Source organism: Rhinatrema bivittatum, chromosome 6 (assembly GCF_901001135.1).
Source record: "Rhinatrema bivittatum chromosome 6, aRhiBiv1.1, whole genome shotgun sequence".
NCBI classification, from domain to species: Eukaryota; Metazoa; Chordata; class Amphibia; order Gymnophiona; family Rhinatrematidae; genus Rhinatrema; species Rhinatrema bivittatum.
Genome location: NC_042620.1, coordinates 55,355,239 through 55,375,078, shown reverse-complemented (window position 1 = coordinate 55,375,078; position 19,840 = coordinate 55,355,239). Strand labels below are relative to the sequence as shown.

The 19,840-nt window shown below is 40.6% G+C and overlaps 1 protein-coding gene across 2 annotated transcripts in view; it reads right to left on the bottom strand.

Annotated features, from left to right (window-relative positions):
* Positions 1-441: 441 nt before the first annotated feature.
* Positions 442-19,840, bottom strand: part of SPOPL (speckle type BTB/POZ protein like) — a 93,038-nt gene continuing 73,639 nt past the window's right edge. Inside the window, exons 9-11 of one of the 2 annotated variants that reach the window (XM_029605402.1) lie at positions 5,298-5,440; positions 5,140-5,193; positions 442-3,219 (exon numbers count right to left, since the gene is read on the bottom strand). In XM_029605402.1, coding sequence (XP_029461262.1) covers positions 3,075-3,219; positions 5,140-5,193; positions 5,298-5,440 — 342 coding nt within the window. In that variant the 3' untranslated portion in view covers positions 442-3,074. The remainder of the gene's footprint in view (positions 3,220-5,139; positions 5,194-5,297; positions 5,441-19,840) is intronic. The other variant, XM_029605403.1, reaches the window with a different exon arrangement.

Genomic DNA, 19,840 nt, shown 5'->3' with positions numbered 1-19,840 from the left:
GTTCAAGTCACGTTCTGTGTGCAATAATGCTGCAAACTGCAACAGCAAACGAGACCCTGCTAAGTACAGAACAGATATCTAATTTGAATAATCTGCACGACTGGTTAGCCATGTTTGGGAAATAACAGTAATCTCTCTATCCCATTTTGAAGATCTCTTGCCAGATCCTTCATTTAACTCATGTTCAACATATGCTTAATAAAAACATTTCTCTGTAAACATTTGATTTGGCAAATGCCATCAGTTACCACTTTTTCAATTATTTAAAGGAGGTTTTGGATGTCAAACTGTTGCCTATCAGTAACAAAACCAAAACCATAGAACAATTCATATGAAAAACCTTGTCTTAAAAATGAAGGGCCTTCATTTATTTAGGCTTCTATCTTGCAGAGTAACAATATCCACAGGAGTGTATTTCTGTGGGAGACAGCTAAATAATCCCTGAGCCTGGCCTTTTTTTTTTTTTTTTTTGCAACAGGAGAAATAATGTCACAGGATGAATATTTCCAGATCTTTAACAATTTATGAGGCTTAGAAATTTAATAGAACAGATGTTTGCCCGATTGTGATAGAAAGATCTAGCTTGATAGTTTGCTTTGGATGTTTGTAACAGGGTCAACCCTAATAGACCAGTCAATTTGCACTTTGATTCAGATTAAATGGAAGAATGTTTCCACCAGGAATAAAATCATTACACCGAAAAAGACTCAAAAGGATTTTTTGGAACACCGCATTCCAGAGTTTGTGTTTAATCCCACATTCCATACCATTAGAAAAAAACTGCAGTGGAAACTTGTAAAGAAATCAAATTGGAACATATTGATCTAACAGAAAACCTAAATTTTGCTTTGCCTACAGAACTTGCAGTTGTTTCTAAACCTGCTTTCAAAGTCCCCCAGCCAGGCAGGTTTTCATGATAACCACAATGAATATAGTACCAGAGGAGGGTAAAATATATGGGGAATGAATATGTATAAGATATCTGTATGTTCTGCCGTTCCTGTATTTAAATGTGTCTCACGCATATTCACTGTGCATACTATGAAATGTCGACCAGCAGGGACTTCCTACAGACAGATTTGGTTACCTCTGCCTAACAGATAAAGGGCTGGCCCAATACCTATGCAGAACTGCTGCACAAAATATACTGAATGGCTGTCCAAATGCAGCTCCTTTACATCTGGCTTGTCAGGGCTGGGAGCTCTCTGAACAGGCTAAACACGAGTTCTACATCTCGACAAAAATAGAAGCAGAAAAAGCAGGCTTGAAAACACCTTTGTTAGGACACGAGCTAAAAGACCCTGCAGTGACCCGAGCTTACAATCCATCAGTTGCAGCAAAACCCATTATATATTGTTGTGGGGACCATGGCAAAAGCAGTAGAAAAAAAACTTCACAAAGCAATCATACATGATGTGACATTATATTTGTAAAATACATATTGAGTCACAGTCTTTTTTAAACATTAAATGTACATCTTGCCAAAGATGACACACAATATATTATCACCATTATAATGAAATATATGTAGGAACTGGCAAGACCATTTTTATTTTCCCTGGATGTACTACTGTAGACTTTCTTCTTGCTGTAAACAACGTTATCAAATTCTAAAATTGCTGATATTACAGTGAACATTCATTTTATAGCAAAGAACTGGCCCATGAGAAACAGGTTACAGAATTCAACTTTTACATTATGCAGAATTTCAATACCATCCACAATGCATGTACACTCTTTTAGCTGAAATGCCAGAGAAAAATTAACTTTCTTGCAAGCATCTGACAAGTTTCACTTCCTCATTAATGTACATATTTTTCTCTACAAAAGTAGAAATACTCATTAACCCAGGTTGAGAGCTTTCAATATTCACTCTTAATTTTTCTTTCCATTGTTGCTTTTATGACAGCCAATAAGAAATTAAAAAAAAAAAGTAATAATCTTGCCTGGCTATTTGAAAATGTATTTAGGGAGTTTAACATTCAGTTACTTGTAAATCATCAAAAAACAATACCACATGAATGTTCTGCCTAGCCTACAACAGCTACACAATAAAAAGTGCATATTTTAAAGGTCATGTTTGGTTGGCCCACAGATAATTTACATTTGGTCATTATTTCTTTTTTTTAACTTATCTATGTCAAAAGGTAAGGGAGCATATATTATGGGTTTATAATTATAAAACAAACAATGTAAGAAGCAGAACACTGGATACTCTTGGACAATGACATCTGAGCCACTCCAAGTTTTCAACTTAAAATGCTGTAAACTAGTAGCAGATCACACAGAAACACAAGTAAACCTTTACTGTGTATTTCTTCTATTAGACAGCGTCAACATATACAATAAGCTTTCACGAGTCATACTTAAAAAAATAAAAGAAAATACAAAAAGAAAAAAAAAAAAAAGCAAAATGCATATATTTATATATTTCTTCTGGGCCCAACCATTGCATATTTGTCCACCTACAAAAAAATAAGTTATGATCTAAGCTGTCTGCTGCCACAAAAGCATGGCAGCATCCTTACAGGGTAACATAAGCTTGCCCTCTCAAAATCTGGCCTGCTGGGAGATGGGAGGAGGGTCTCACTGCCTCAAAATTCAAGTGCTTTTCATGAAAAGTTAAACGTAAACCTTCCAGTTAGCATAGAGCCACAACTCTGTTTCTGCAAACTCAAATGGAAGATCTCTTTTTTCAAAAATAAAAGATTAATATCTTCAGGTATTAATGTTACTGCATTATGGAGCTAGTGCAATCCTGCATAGCCTAGTCAAGATGACAAGGCACGATTTGAAAAACAAAATTGACACAGACTACACAATCTAGAGGAGTCTTTCAAGGTAATTTTAAGGCCATTCAGTGAGTTGGAGAGCAATCTGTCTAATTTAAAGCTGAGGACTAAATCATAGATTATCCATCTGAAGAACAAACAATAGGCTTTTTTCAGCTTCTGTTCTGTGGACAGATAACAGAAAAGAAAGAATAAATCTGGTGCATCTTTTGTGTAGTAAAACACCTCTGAACATTGAGGGGTAAAGTCAATTAGAACGTGGGTAAAGTTCATGGAAGAATTTCAGGACTGCTTTAGTCGTTTCCGTGGAATACCAAATTGTGGACACTGTGCAGATGCTAGTGCTCGAAAGGCTTCTGCGACCAAATGGGGATGGGAGTGGATCATGGACTTCCAGCCTGCTGTTTCCATTATATCTGTTGCTTGACTGAAAAGAAAGCAATGAGAGGCATCATGCTGACCAGGCCTTACTTTTCAGTCATAATAATGCAAAGAATGACATCACAAAATGCAAGAAACACTTGAACGCAGAATGTAGAAAAGGAAGTAGTCCATGGTTATAAAGTATAAGCCACTGCTTTCCCCAGGGACTCAAAGAGGATTACAGCAAAAAGGGTATCTTAGATTGTAAACTGCTTTGAGTCCCTGAGAAAAGCAGGGTAGAAATAGAAATAGTTCCATAATACTATATTTTCACAATTAAAAAAACTTGCCCATTATGAATTTGCTTCCCTGCAAGGCCTTGCTCTTCTCTCCTTTCCACTTAGCTTGCATTAGAAAGCCATCATGTATGTTCTCAAGCATTCAAGTTCTCCCAAATCCCTTACTGGTCCAAGCAACTATTTGTGGACAGGAGGAGGAGGATGCTAACTTTAGAATCACATTTCCAGTGCTATGGTTTTACTGGCCACTGGAACAGCCCTCGATTCTCTTTACATCAAGGACTAAGAACACTAGTTGAGCAGTCTTCCCAGTACCCAACTATCCTAGGAAGGATCAGTAACTGAACTTAAGCCTCCTGTTTGGAAGCCTCAAATCCTAATCAATATTATGTCTAAACAAAGTCTGACTGGACACTAAAACCTTCAGATTAAAAAACAAAACAGGATGCAAACTCATTTTTTGAAAAACATGCTGCTGGTGGATAAAACAGCAACGAGGTGATTCATTTCAATGTAAGGGGGAAGATATAGAGATGATTACAGTTTTTATTGGTGAGTGCATGGAAAAAATGCTTAAAAGGCAAATTTTAAAAGCCTAGCGCATACAAACACCGGGAGATATGCAAGTACGTCCAAGCCAATGCACGCTGCGTGGATATTACAAGGTGCCCGAGTACAAACGTTATCTCCCGGTATGCACACAAGTTAAACACTGCAAAAAAAAAAAAAAAGAGCGGGGTATGGTCTGCGCATACAGCCTATTTCAAATCATGCGTGTATGTGTTCTAATCTGGCAGTGTCTTTTGGTGCAAGCCGGCATACACACGTACATGTGCACCCGTGCAGCTGTTTAAAAGTTACCAGCCCTACCATTACCTCCATTCCCCCAAACACAAGTAACTGAAGCAACGGTAACAACTTATATATGAAGAAAAAAAAAAAACTGAAAGCGACAAAAAAAAAAAAAAAATGACGGTGCCTAAAACAAAAGCATGGGATTCCTTGAGCCCTTGCTAAACTAGTCCCTAACACAGGGTTTGGCATGGCAATAGAAACATTGCAAACAGCATGGGAGATAACACAAAGAATTTTCATATTAAATGCATCCCAATTTGTAACCTTTAAAGTTTTTAGAGTAGCAAGCTAATCCTAAATATACAGTTGTTGCAAAAAATGACATTTTAACTGAATGTTAACTGCTTGTAATTCCCAACAAGCAAGCCATAAACTGCTTCACTCTTAAATAATTTGGATAAATTAGACATATTCCCCTTACACAGAGTAAGCCAGCTAAAACACTGCACAGTGTTCTTCACTTATTCATCCAAGTACAAGCATGAATTTAACAGCAGACATGGATTTGGTTGATGGGAAATTTAAAATTGTTGAGTTTCCTCCATTTTTAGGTGGGTTTACTCTATAGTCAATTCTCTCATCCAACTGTAATTTGCCCTGGTTAATTTTTGTTAAGGTTAACCGTACAACATGGAAACACTGATGTATTCCAGTGACAAGCCATATATAGGTCTTAGAAATCTTGGATACTTTGTGCATTTTCAAATTCAGGTAAGACAAAGTTTGCAAACTATTGTGAATTAACCAGGTGTGATTATATAGTGTATTGGGAACACTAAGTAAACAGCATAATTGGGACAAATTGAACTACCAAATCCATTTCTACTTACTTGCTGTTCCAGTTTTTCCCGTCTTTACACCCAAGTTGTCTAAGGACACTGCATCTGTGGTTAAAGAATTACAGCATTCATACATATAAAATCAGATTTATGCATAATTCATTCACAGGTTGTTTAAAAAAATGATCCACAAAATACACCACCCTTACCTGTTGATAAAATCTATTGCTTGTGCTTTCAGCTGCTCCGCACAGTGCAAATCTGCGAGAATAAGAATGTCAGCAACATTTTCTACTGAGAGATTACTACATAGAGCCTCTTCACACATGACCTTTAGCCGTTCCAGTGCATACTAAAAAGAAAAAAAAAAAATAGACAAAACTAAAGCTTGAAACAGAGAAATAGTTTTGTTATACTTTCTCGCTCAAAGATTTCCCATGAAACTATACCACACATTGCGAACTGTGGTCAGTATTCAAGCAGAGGACGGCCAAATCTTGAATCACGATCAAAGAAAGGCAGGTACAAATGTGAGTACTTCTGGATACCTCCTCTATATTGGATTGCAACCCACAAAAAAAAATATGCCACGAAAATTGATCTGATTAAAAACAAAGTCCTTGATACTTGGCAATGTTGTAATTTATTTATATTTAGTTTCAGATCACAAGGTTCTGATAATAGATAACAGACCAGTAATTCACTTGTATATGAGATTCCACAGCTCATGCTGTATTGATCTGACAAAAAGGCATAGCTCTTAGAAGTTAGTTCAATGAAAAGGTATCACCTACAACTTGTTTGCTGACCAAAATTCCACTCATCCCTACATGTAAAATGTTTTAAAGGGACATTCTCTGTATTTGTAAAATGGAAATGACTCAGATATGTTTTATAACCATGACAAAAACTGAGCTGCAGTTCATCAGGATCTAGGTCTAATCCCGTCACTTTACTTTGCAGGTTTTGCTACCTGGGGAATTCTGTACAGAATTTTCCACACCTACAGAATTTGGATGGTCCCTCTGATCCCCATACTTTCTTCTGCCACCCCCAAGCTGGTCCTCTCCCCTTTTCTCTGATTAGTCTCTTCCTCGCTGCTTTTGGAACAGCTGATGTTTTCCAGCACCACACAACTTTCATTAGTTTCTAATCATATGATGCCTGTACTCTTCTGCAGGTCTCTCGAGACTGAGACGGCAAGACCAGCACAAATGTACAGGTGCTGCATGGCTTGTACTCAGAGCTGTAAGGTGCCAGAAGGCATCAGCTGTTCCAGAAGTGACACGAGAGAGACTGCGAACAGTAGAACAAGGCAGGAGGGGATTGGCTAGCTGGGAGGCAAGCTGGCTGGGTGGGGGAGGGAGGAACAGGGAGGACCTGTTGACTGGAGGGAAAGAGTATGTAGGGTTAACAAACTAGTGGGGATGAGCTAGGGATGGAGAGAGAGAAACAGAGCGTGCGCTTATGTGTGTGTGCGTATGTGGTGGAGGGAAGGAGAGATGAGCAGAGGATAGAGTGCAAAATGAAGGTGGAGTAGTTTAAAGCTTTACGGTTAGGGCTTCTGGATTTTATTTGGTAATTCATGGAGTCGGCAAAGGAACTCTGAGTTGCCAGCAGCACTGACTTCTTGCTACTAGTATCTGAAGCAACAAACAAGGACACTACTGTGTTGGCACAAGTATTGGAAACTGCAAGGATTTGGCATTTTCAGCAACTCAGATCTCCTCTTGGGCTCCCCAGTGTACCAAATTAAAATCCCCCAAAAAACAGGAGCTCTGGTTATGATGTACTAATAACTGTGCGCTTGGGAAAATTCTGCATCATGAACTTAAAAAATACTGCATCTCTGAGAAAGACAGGTGTTCTATAGTATACTTTAAATTCATTATTTTGAGAGAGTATCCAATTTTTTTTTTAAATATCATAAGCAAAATGTTGGATTTGAACAAAATTTCTCCAGGAGCAACGTTTGTTGCTGCAACACAGAAGAAAAGGAAAGAAGAACAGGCGATGCAGAGAGATGCATAAAAACTCAAGTCCTTTTTGTTTCTTTAGATGAAAATGTTTCCTACAGGAGACCTTTTTCAGTAAGCCAGTCAGGTGCAAGATAGGAAGGCAGCGTTGTAACATGCAATCTGCAGGGAATCCTTACAGAGACTTACACTGCTAGGAAAACCATACAGCCACTTTTGTCTATACCGGATCGTTACTGTATTTTGGGTTTTTAAACTGTTAACTTTGTATATATAATTTGAATTGCTTTTGTTGTATTTGTTGATTTTTGATAACATGTTTATTATTCTCCATTTTAAACAAATTATAGTGGGAATTGTGGAATATAAGGATAAATAAATCCATATTTGAAAATTTGCTTTACACTTATGCAGGCTCAAAGTTACACACATAACTTGCACCTGCTATTTGCGTGGGCAGAGGAATGGAAGTAAAGCTTTGTGCGTACATTTGACAATATATTTTTATTTCCCAGACCTTAACATATTCCCAGCAATGCCTCCTTTTAATGGCTACAAATATGCACATTGTGAAAGCATATATGTAGTTTTAGCCACTCTTGGGTGGCAATTTTCACCTGAGAGATCTAGCCAGCTAACATGGTAGCTATCCAGCTATATCCCCTCTGAACATTTACTTCATAATTTGCACTTCAAAGCCTTCATGGTCACTAGACCACTTTGGAAAGCATTTTGACTTTCGTCATTCTCCATGGTAGAACAACACAATAGCATAGTAAGACAGGGCAGATAAAGACCAGGTTATTCCAAGCTCCACTGCTAAGGATATAATCCAATTGCTAGTCATAAAAACAATATCCAACCGCTAGTCAGATATCGTTCCTTCCTAAAGTCATTTTTTGTCTTCTTCCTCTTTTGTTCGCCTTTATCTTGGGTAGGTGAGCAGATAAATTTGCATGCTTAATTCATCACTCAGCTCTCCTCTGCGCCTGTATCTTACTATGAAGTTCTGTAATAATTTAAACAGCTACCAACACTAGTAAGTCTGCTGCATGAACGTCTGCCTGCCTAGGTCCCTGTGGTGTTGCTGAATGATACCCAGCCACCACGAATCTGCTGACATTGACCCAGGTACTTTCTGGGGATTTGTAGCCTGTTGGTTCCAAGCTGGCTACACTGAAATATATAATATATAATGTGGTATATTGCATCGTATACAGTGAAATGTCAATGTTGAGTACTGCTTCCAGTTCTTAAGACCACATCTACCAAAAGTCATTGATAAAAGTAGAGGCAATTCAAACAAAGTCCACCAAAATGGTACACTGCTTACACTATACACAGGGCAATTTTCAGAACTATGTGGGCAGACGAAAAGTCTGCAAGTACCTTAAACCACTAAGGAAGACTATTCAGATAGCTTGTCCCTGTAGAAGTGGAGCAAAATTTTGCAACACATTTCTTAAGGCCCTTGTTTCCAACTGATTGATAGACCATTTGGACACCAGAGAACTCCAAGTTCCCTGGGGCATGCACCCTCACCAGTGTGCTCCCTAGACAGACAAACTGGCATTGGATGTGACTATTATCCAAGATGAAATCTTTGAGTCCACCCCAAATCCAGATTCTTTGCCACTAGCCACCAAGCTAAGTTGGACTTGGTTTCTGCTGGCAGGAAAAGCCTTATGGAATAGGTCTGTGACTCAGGGGGAACCTTCTTAGCAGCAGATACCTCTGCAATAGTCTTATGTGAGCTTTTGTTCAAGGCACCATGTCAAAGGCTACTGCCATGGATTCCAGGACCCGCAGGTAGTCCCATACCCTAGGTCTCCAAACAGAAATCAGTGTGCACTAGATTCTGACGCTTCTGAATTCTTTCCACCATCATGTATACACAACCCTCCTTCATAATGAAGTGGGCCCCCCAGGAATTTCAAGGACAGAATGGGCCCTAGCTGGCTCTTGGCAAAGTTCACCACCCAGCCAAACTCCTATAACAGCTGTATTATTCTGGAGGTGGCAATTCGGCTCTCCGCTTCTGTCTTTGCCTGGATCAGTCAACCATCCATATTTGGATGCCCCAAAATTCACTCTTGTATACAGCTTCTGTCATCACTTCCATTAACTTTGAGAAGATTCAAGGTGCTGTAGCCAGACCAAACGGCAACATGCAGAACTGAAAATTACCCCACCCCCACCCCCAGACTGCAAAACAAAAAATTTCTGATGCTCCTTCCTGATGGAAATATAATAGGCCTCCATTAGGTCCAAGAAAGTAAAAACAAACAAACAAACAAACAAAAAAACACCTCTCCTTGCCTCACTGCCAGCATGACTGAATTCAGTATTTCCGTTTGTAAATGAGTGACCCTCAATACTCTGTTGACCTGTTTCAAGACCAAGATGGAACAAAATGTGCTTTCCTTCTTGGGGATTTACAACACTGGAACCAGAATAACTACCCCTGACGAAGATGGACCAGGGTGAACCGAACAGCCACCCCCTTCTGAACGGAACTAGGGGACACCATAAAGGCATCCGAGATAGGATAGGAAAATTCCAGGGTGTATTCATTTTTGACAATGTCCAGGACGCAATGATCTGAAGTAACAGACTCAGTTCTGGTTAAACACAGCCAACTGAAGGCCTATCAGCGCTCACAGCATCTGTGTTCCCAAATTTTCATTGGGAACTCAAAGTACAGCCACTGGAGTTCCCAACCTTGCTGCTTCTTCTAGCTCCTTCAAAGGACGGAGCCTTCATGAAATGCTGGTTATGTTAGGACACTGAAGCTTTCCCAAGGTGCTAATACCTAGACTCTCAGAAGTGACTTCTAGCTGGATCAACCCAAGAAGAACCACTAGGCTTATCCTCCTGTAGCCTGGGGGACTTAAACTCACCCAAGTCCCTAACAAGCTTATCCAGGTCCGCATTCAAAGATGAGCCTTCCCTTAAAAGAAAACCTAGCTATATGTGCCTTGGAAGCAGAATCTGCTGCCTAATTCCTTAAGCAGGGCAAGTGATAATCAGCCACCAGTGGGGCCAAGCTCCGAGCTGAAGCTTCAATAAGATAAGAGACATCTGCCAGAAAGACCACACACCCCTCTAAATTGTGCCGCTTTCTCAACTCTGTACCAGAACCTCCCAAAAATCTCTCCTGGACTTGCTGAGTCTAACATAGGCATGTCCTCACTCTCTTGCCCCTCCCAATTCCCTCACGCACCCTCTACAGCATCCCCTCATAAACTCCCTCTTGCCCCCCTGCATTTCTCATTCTAGGGGAGGGGATTTCAGAAGGAGATGCAAAGGGATCTCAGGGGGAAGGGAAGAGGGATGGGGAAGAAGGGGAAAGGGGCTCCCTTCAGAAGACCCCTTTTCTCACGCATATACCCCACAATCTCTCACACATATACTCTAGGCCACCTCTAATTCCCTCACTCCCACACACCAAACAGCCCCTCTGATGCTCTCCTTTATTTCATAACCCACACATCCCTCTCACAGCTCCTCACTAACTCTCGCATATACTCTCCATATACCCCGACTCCTCCCTTTTATAACCCCTCATTCACTCTCATATATCCTCCATACCCCCTCCAAACCCTTTATTTTGTTTTTATTGTTTGAAATTTGTATTGAGGTTCATCAAAATATACCATACGATATATATCAATGTACAAGGTATGATAATTATACAATAATAACATCAGTTGTTAACTGTCTTCTCGATAGCGGAAATCGTACCCAAAGACAAATAGAACCCCCTATATTCCACATACTCTACACATTCCCTCCCAACTGAATCCCTAACTTATACACCCCACCTCCTCTCCAATACTCTCTCACTAGCACCCACACTAAAATCCCCTCTCCTGCTTCTCACACCCGCATCAATCCCATTTTCTTAAAGCAATGAAAAGCAGCAACAAACCAACACCTCAAGAGTGCTTCCTCTTCCTCAGGCCAGACTGTCACATTTTGAGCTACAGAGGATGCCAAAACATAGCTCAATTCAAAGCATGATACTCCGTTTCGCGCTGCACAGGAAGTGGAAGCAGTCTAAGGTGCTGCGTTGCTGCTGCTATACTCTGATTTAAGGAAGCTGGGATTGGCTCAGATGGGTGAAGCAGGGAGGAAGGGTAGAAAAGCAGTGGCAGTGGCCACTACATTTTTATGTCCTGGACTGTCATCTCCCATGGCAAATTTGTAGAGAAGAAGCAATTATAGGGGAAGCCCTTCTCACAGCATCACAGGAGACCAGGGGTTCTGCCATTAAGTCTTCAAGCTTACAATTAAAAAAAATCCTGAACATCAATTATTTTAAATAAAAAGTTGCATGTAAGTCTTTAGTCCTCACAAATCTGTTCCTATGAATTTGGCAGTAAAGTTTCTAATCTACTAAGATCTAAATCAGCGATTTTCAACCGGTGTGTCGCGACACACTAGTGTGTCGCCAGGCATCGGCAGGTGTATTGTGGCGCCTGGTGTCCCACTGCCCCCATTGTAATTCCCTTTTCCCTGCCCCCGCAAGCCAATGGGAAGCCTCCTCTCTTCTTCCTGCCCCTGCACAGGCCAATCAGAAGCCTCCTCCCTTCTTCCTGCCCTCATGTAGGCCCATCAAAAGCCTCCTCCCTTCTTCCTGCCCTCATGTAGGCCCATCAAAACCCTCCTCCCTTTTTCATGCCAGGGATAGTAGGAAGAAGGGAGGAAGCCTCTGACTGGCCAGTGGGGCAGGAAGAAGGGGCATTCCATAGCTTAGGGGTGGGGTGGTTTAAAGGGAGCTGGGAGGAATGGCAGCGTCCAGGTCAGTGGTGGTGAAGGAGCCCAACCCCACTGAATTAAGGCCACCAGGGGAGTTCTTCCACATGGCGGCAAAGAAGTAAGACTCTGATGAATCAAGGCTGCCACAGAGGACCATCCCCGTGGCGGCAAAAAAGAAGGCCTGCTGGAGTAAAGCAGAAGTGGAACTGGAGCCTATCCATGCAGCGAAGGAAGAAGAGATTTGGTGGTGAGGCCCGGTGCATGCATGTGAGAATGGGAGCCTGGGTGCGTAAGTGAGAGCTTGTGTGCGTAAGTGAGACAGGTGTGCATGTGTGTAAGAGAGACAGAGACCAGTCAGGGAGGTAGGTGTGTGTGTGTGTGTGTGGCCCTAAGGAAGAGGACCGTGAGGGCAAACCTTTAGCAGTCTCTGCTGCTTCTAGTGTGTGCTTTTGGCCTGCAAGGGAAAGGAGTAGGAGAGTTGCTGGAGAGAGTAAGTAAAGGTGGCTTTTTAAATTTATTTTTCTTGACTGACTGCCATTTTAATTATTTGGTATTATGTGATTGTCTGCTGTTTTGAAATATTTTATTGATATTTGGACAATTTTAAATATTTTTTTATGAGTTTTTAATTGTTGGATGTTATTCTGTTCATCAGCTGTTTTGTAACATTTATTAATATAGCTTTACAATTATTTGTGTGGGGGAACTATAGCAGCTTGCTTTATTCTGTTTTCCTAATAGGAAGTGTATTACTGTTTAGGGCCTGGTTTAATATTTGTAGAGTTGCCTTTTCATAGATAGGGTTGTAACATTGTGCAGATTAGTTTGTGTGCATTACTGCAGATCCTGGGACTATGTTAGGTGCTATATTTCTCCAGGTTTGCACTGCATGCAGAGTGGCTTTTTTGGTTTTCCATTCCTGTTTGTCTCCATATTTATAATTTGTGTCAAGGTCAGTTCTGTCTGTGTGACTAAGGTGAAGTATTTTACTAGAATGTAGGCATTTGTATCAATCTTATTTGTTGTGTTTTCTCAATAGGACATGCATTAGCGAGTCCCTAGCGCCTCCTTTTGGACCGGAGCGGCAGTTGTCAGCGGGTTTTACAGCCGACGCTCAATTTTGCCGGCATCGGTTCTCGAGCCCGCTGACAGCCACGGGCTCGGAAACTGGCGCTGGCAAAATTGAGCGTCCGGTTTTCGACCCGACAATTTTTTTTTTTTTACTTTTTTTTTACCCTTCGGGACCTCCGACTTAATATTGCCATGATATTAAGTCGGAGGGTGCACAGAAAAGCAGTTTTTACTGCTTTTCTGTGCACTTTCCCAGTGCCCGAAGAAATGAGCACCTATCTTTGGGTAGGCGCTAATTTCTGAAAGCAAAATGTGTGACTTGGCTGCACATTTTGTTTTCTGAATCGCGCGGGAATACCTAATAGGGGGATTGGACGCGCGTTTTCGGCCCCTTACTGAATAAGGGGTAATGCTAGCACATCGAAAACGCTCGTTCAATTGCGGGTTAACAGTGTGCTCCGTCGGAGCGTACTGTACTGTATCGGCCCGATTGTTGGGGGTCAAGGGGGTTCCTGTGGATGCAGAATGCATCTTTACATTTAGCCCCTTGAGTCACATGTTCAGTGTGTCATGCATGTGAGAACCATCTGTCAGGTGTGTCCCGGCCAAAAAAAGGTTGAGAACCATCTATCTAAAATGTTAAAACAGCAGAATCTCCTTGAAATTCAAGAGAGTTTAAATAAATGCTCTTCCTGATACCAAGACAAAAGTATTCTATATTTCTTTTCTGATATATGGCTTTCATTTTAATAGCAGCATGGACTTAAAACTTGTTTTTGTTTCATTTTATATTTATAAATGATCTGATCAAATTTGCAGATGAGACAAAATTATTACAGTTGTTCAATTACAACCAGATTGTGAGGACCTTGTGAGACTGGAAGACTGAGCAAAGTGATGCACATATTAAAAAGTTACCCACATTGTAGTTACGCGATGCTAGGTTCCATATTAGGAGTTACCACCCAGGGAAAAGATCTTTGAACCCCATGGAAAGGGGTAACATTCTATTTGTTTTTTTTTTTTACTGCTGCAGCACACTGAGCAGATTATATTGTCCACTATAATACATTGAAATAATTAGTTCAGTGTGCTGCAGCAGTCAAAAGATCAAATAGAATGTTACCTATTCCCATAGGGTTCAATGTTTAGTCAACTGATACAAGAGAAAAAAAAAAAAGTCTTTTCTTGTATAGGTCCTTTCTTCTGGAATTTGTTACCCCCTTCTAGCTGGGCTTTTAATGACATTACTATCCCCATTAAGTCCCAAGCTAGAGATCTAGGAGTTTTAGTGGATTTGGCCCTCTCCTTATGTATGCAGCTTCAATTGCTGGTATGGGGCTGCTTCTTAAAATTGCGCTTACTGCGCTCGATCAAGGCATTCTCAAGGTTACTCAGTCATTAATCCTGTGGATTACTGCAATTCCATGTACTTAGATTTACTGCAATTTACCTTAATGGCGTTACAATCCATTCAAAACTCCACTGCTCTTCTTGTTTCTGGAAGTCCTCTTCATGCACATAGTACACCCAATTTTAGCAGAGCTCCATTGGCTACCCATTCGTTGGCATACAAAATGCAAAATTCTTACCCTAGTTTTTAAATCTATTAAGGGCCTTGCTCCCAGTGATTTCCCTAAATTTAATAACTATTGTCCTTCCTGACCATTACACATGGCTTCGAAAGGCTTACTTGTCGTCCCTACTTTCAAACAAATACAACCAGCAGAATCTCGGGAGCAAATCTTTAGTGTCGCGGGACTTTCACTATGGAATGAATTACCAGCATTACTTAAAGTAGAGAATAATCTGCTACGTTTTAGGAAGCAATTGAAAACCTCTTTTCTCTTCTGTGTTCTCTACTCGATTGTACTAATGAGTTTAATGTAAAGCCCTTTTGGGCATGCAACATATTTTTGGTGATGATGGGTAACAATTTGTTGTTCTGGGCTTTTTTATGATTTAGTTTTTGCTTTATGAAAGTACCTATGAATATTATGTGTTCATATTGGGGCAGATTTTCAAAGGGTTACGCGCGTAACCCCGAAAACCTGCTCTTGCATAGGCTCGGCGACGTGTGCAAGCCCCAGGGCGCGCGTATGTCCCTGGGCTTTGAAAAAGGGGCGGGAAGGGGGCAGGACCGGGGGCGGTCCCGAGTCCTGGTACAGTGGCCAGGGGATGGCGCACCGGCAGCCGTGCGCAAGTTACGCCTGCCAGAGGCCATCCTTTGCTCCTTCCATGTGACAGGGGCCAAGCAATGGCATCAGTAGCCCCTTTCACAAGGTAAGGCAAAGGGCCACCGGCACCATTTTGATTAGTGGCAGCCGACAGTCCAAGAGGGAGACTACCAGGGCTTTTAGTAAGTCTTGGGGGGGGGGGGGGGAGAATCGGGATGTGGGGGAGTGTTTGTAATTAAGTAAATTTGAAGGGTTGGGGTGGGGTTTTTTTTTTGATCCATTTTGCCAAAAAAAAAAAAAGAACCGTGGGAAAACAAATTTTCCCACGAAGTGCCCGACCTGAACACTTAAAACTAAGCACATCTCTAATGTATTCTTTTAACCTGTTGAGCTCTGTGGATCAGCGGGCTATAAATTTGATGAATAAAAAATAAATAAACAGTGAGCTAAGTGCAATAGATGACTACTTATTTAGTCAACATAAAAGCAAATTCCAAACATGGCTATAGAATGGGAACAGTTTTGAGATGTACAAGAATGTCTGTTCATAAAAGGGAATCCTTAAAAATAATTATTTAAACTAATTTTTTTGCTAATTCGTATAAATAAGTGTGTGAAGGAACTGACTGAGCTATTTACCTAGGGGATAAATCAGCCTAGGTCTCAATCAAATTCAACCACACTGACTAAGGATGAGGAAATGCTGATTTCTAGATCAGACTGGTCACTTTGTGGAACATGCCCCCTTCTCCCAGATGTTAAAAGCATCAGTTTGGACACAGGTAACCTGCCAAATGAAATACAACCTTTAAGTTCTTGATTCTAGCAATAAAAATGTATTATTGCTTAGTGCCAGTATTTGCAACTAGCAGGGTAAGTACCGTATTTTTTGCTCCATAAGACGCACTTTTTTTCCCCCAAAAGTGGGGGGAAAATGTCTGTGCGTCTTATGGAGCGAATATAAAAAAAAAATCTAAAAAACAAACTACAATCCCCCACCTTCGTGGTGGCCAAGACCTGCCAAATGTCCCTGGTGGTCCAGCGGGGGTCCGGGAGCGATCTCCTGCACTTGGGCTGCCAGTAATCAAAATGGCACCAATGGCCCTTTGCCCTTACTATGTCACAGGGGCTACCGGTGCCATTGGTCGGCCCCTGTTACATAGTAAGGGCATGTGACATAGTAAGGGCAAAGGGCCGTCGGCGCCATTTTGACTACTGGCAGCCGATGGCCCAAGTGCAGATCACTCCTGGACCCCCGCTGGGCCACCAGGGACTTTTTGTAGGTCTTTGGGGGAGGGGGGTTCAGGAGGGTGGGGGGTTGTAGTTAATTAAATTTAAAGGGTTGGGATATTTGTGTTATTTTTTTTTTTTTGGGGGGGGGGTTCCCACAGAAAGAGAAAGATAAAAGTTTTTTGATCTGGGGAGTGGACCGAAATGGCTCTCCCCAGACCCGAAAACAAAATGGGGAGAAAAAAAAATGTTATGCACTCCCCTAATTTTCTCCATATGACGCACAGACGCCCGGGAACAGAGCCGGTTTAGCACACCATTTTTTTTTTTTTTTTTAATTTTTCCCCTCTGAATCCTAGGTGCGTCTTATGGAGCGAAAAATACGGTAACTTAAAAAGCTGAGTCAAAGTCAACAAGGTTGAAATTCTCCCTGAATTTATGTAACACCTATACAACCTCAGAAAAAGAAAGTAACCTTTAACATTTGGGGCTTTTTTGGTGGTGTCACGCACACAGCTGCCTTCTAACCCTTTTATGCTAATTGAAAGAATCACTTGTGAAAGAGTACTGCTCAACAGGATAGTTATGGGCTAGAAGCTGTACGACATAAGAACATAAGACTTGCTATACTGAGTCAGACCAAAGGTCCATCAGGCCCAATATTGTTTCAAATGGTGGTCAAGCCAGGTCACAAGTATCTGGCAGGATCCCAAGCTGCTTATCCAAAGAATAAGCAGTGGATTTCTGCAACTCTACCTTAATAGTTTATGGATTTTCCCTCCAGGAATCTGTCCAAACCTTTTTTAAAATTCAGCTACAAATAGCTTTTACCACATCCTCTGGCAATGAATTCCAGAGCTTAATTATGTGTTGAGTAAAAAAATATCCTCTCTTATTAGTTTTAAATGTATTACCCAGTAACTTCATTTTATGTCCCCTGGTCTTTGTACTTTTCAAAAGAGTAAACAACTGATTAATGTTTACTCGTTCCATTCCACTCATTATGTTATAGATCTCTAGCATATCTTCCCTCAACCATCTCTTCTGAAAGCTGAAGTTTCCTAACCTCTTTAGTCTTTCTTCATTGGGGAATTGTTCCATCCCCTTTATCATCTTGGTCTCCCTTCTCTGTACCTTTTCTAATTCTGCTATATCTTTCTTGAGATGTGGTGACCAGAACTTCACACAATACTCACGAGGTCACACCATGGAAAATACAGAGGCATTATGATATGTTCTATTTTATTCTCCAGTCCTTTCCTAATAATTCCTAGCATTTGATTTGCTTTCTTGGCTGTTGCTGCACACTGAGATTTCAACTTATTTTCAACGATGACAACTAGATCCTTTTGCTGAGTGGTGATTACTAATGTGGAACCTTGCAATGTGTAGCTATAATTTGGGTTACTCTTCCCTAAGTGCATCACTTTGCACTTGTCCACATTAAATCTCATTTGCATGCCCAATCTCCCAGTATTGCATGAAGTGCCTTTAATAGTGTTATAAGATTGTCATTCTTCTCAAATAGATGTCACCTTTTTTCACACATCTACATAGTCAAAGTGAGGTTTGTTTATTATCTCAGTCTCCCAGTTTTGCAATGTCCTCTTGCAATTCCTCACAATCCTCTTGTGATTTAAGAACTTTGAATAATTTTGTGTCATCTGCAAATTACTTGCTCCCATTTTGAGGTCATTTATAAATATATTAAAAAGCAATATTCACAGAACAGATCCCTGGGGTACTCCACTATTCACCTTTTCCCATTGGGAACATTTCATGAGGGACTTTGTCAAATGCTTTCTGGAAATCCAGATACACTATATCCACTGGCTCACCTTTATCCACTTGTTTATTTACACCTTCAAAAGAATTTAGCAAATTTGTGAGGCAAGATTTCCCTTGGCTAAATCCATGTTGGCTTTGTCCCATTAAACTATGTCAATCTATATGTTCAGCAATTTTGTTCTTTATGATAGTTTCTAGCCCCTACCTAAATTGAACCCATTTGTATATAGACTTTTGTAATTAGCCTGTTACACTTAAGACTTTATATATATAGACCTTGTAAATAGCCTGTTACAGTTTATATTAATGCTTGTAATTCTCAATGCCTTCTGCTCTATGTATTTAATCCCTCCCGTTTCCCCTCCCTGTTGATTGTACTTTCAGCCTATTAGTTACAATGTGAACTGGTATGATGTTTGCATACTAATGCCGGTATATAAAAAGTTTCAAATAAATAAATAAATAAATGTTGCCTGGCACAGACATCAGACTCACTGGTCTGTAGTTTCCTGGATCACTCCTTGATCCCTTTTTAAAAACTGGCGTTACATTAGCAACGCTCCAGTCTTCAGCTACCACAGATGTTACTAATAGTTTACAATTTCCAATGGTGGATCTGCAATTTTATTTCTCAGTTCTTTCAGCACTCTGGGATGTATATCATCTGGTCCAGGTGATTTGCTGTTCTTTAGTTTTGTCAATTTTGCCTAGTACATCTTTCAGGCTCACGAGATTTGTTTCATTTCCTCTGAATAATCACCTTTGAATATCATTTCTGGTGTGGGTATCTTCAGTGAATACTGAAGCAAATAATTCATTTAGTCTTTCTGCTATGGCTTTGTCATCCCTAAAACAATGTGCGCAGTTGGGGGAGAGAGGGGCAGGGGTGAAAGTGTCTTTCCATACACCAAGCTCTGGGTAACAGAAAAAAAATATATTTAGCAGGGCTTGAAGCATTACCAGAGACGAAAATGTTCTTTTGGCATGCAACAAATTGCAGAGAAGATGTTTATTGGGGAAAAAAACCACACCTTTAAGGGATATAGTACTATATTTACATTTATGCCCCTGTGGGAAGAATTGTAGTCCTGCTGAAGGGCATAAGAAATGCCATAAGGTGTCAGACCAAAAGTCCATCAAGCCCAGCACCATGTCTCTGACAGTGGCCAATCCACATCTCATGAACTCAGCAGGATCCCAAAGAACAGGACCAATCCTTCTTGCTTCTAACTGGGATAAGCAGTGGTTTCCCCAAGTCTACATGGATAGTAGTGGTTTATGGACTTTTCCTCCAGGGACTTATCCAAACTATTTTTAAACCCAGCTATGCTCGTGGCTTTCACCACATTCTCTGGCAACAAATTCCATAGTTCATTTTTTTCACCCAGCGAACAACTACTTTCTCCAATTTATTTTAAAAGCGATACCCATTAGCTTCATGGAGTGTCCCCTAGCCCTAATACTATTGGAAAGGGTGTTCCCTATTTACCTGTTCCACATCATGCATGATTTTCAGACATATACTCTTAATCCTGTGGAATGTTGCAGTAACTAACAGTCAACAAGGAGCATATAGTGTCTTCTCCGACACAGTGACAAGTTAACAAAAAGCAACAGGTTAAAATGCCTCCAAGAAGCCTTATCAAAGTATTCTATTTAAATGTGAACTATATAATATGCTAGCATAATTATGATTTTCAAATGACTACAGACTGAATTAATCAATACCAGGAAATAAATTGGAAAAGA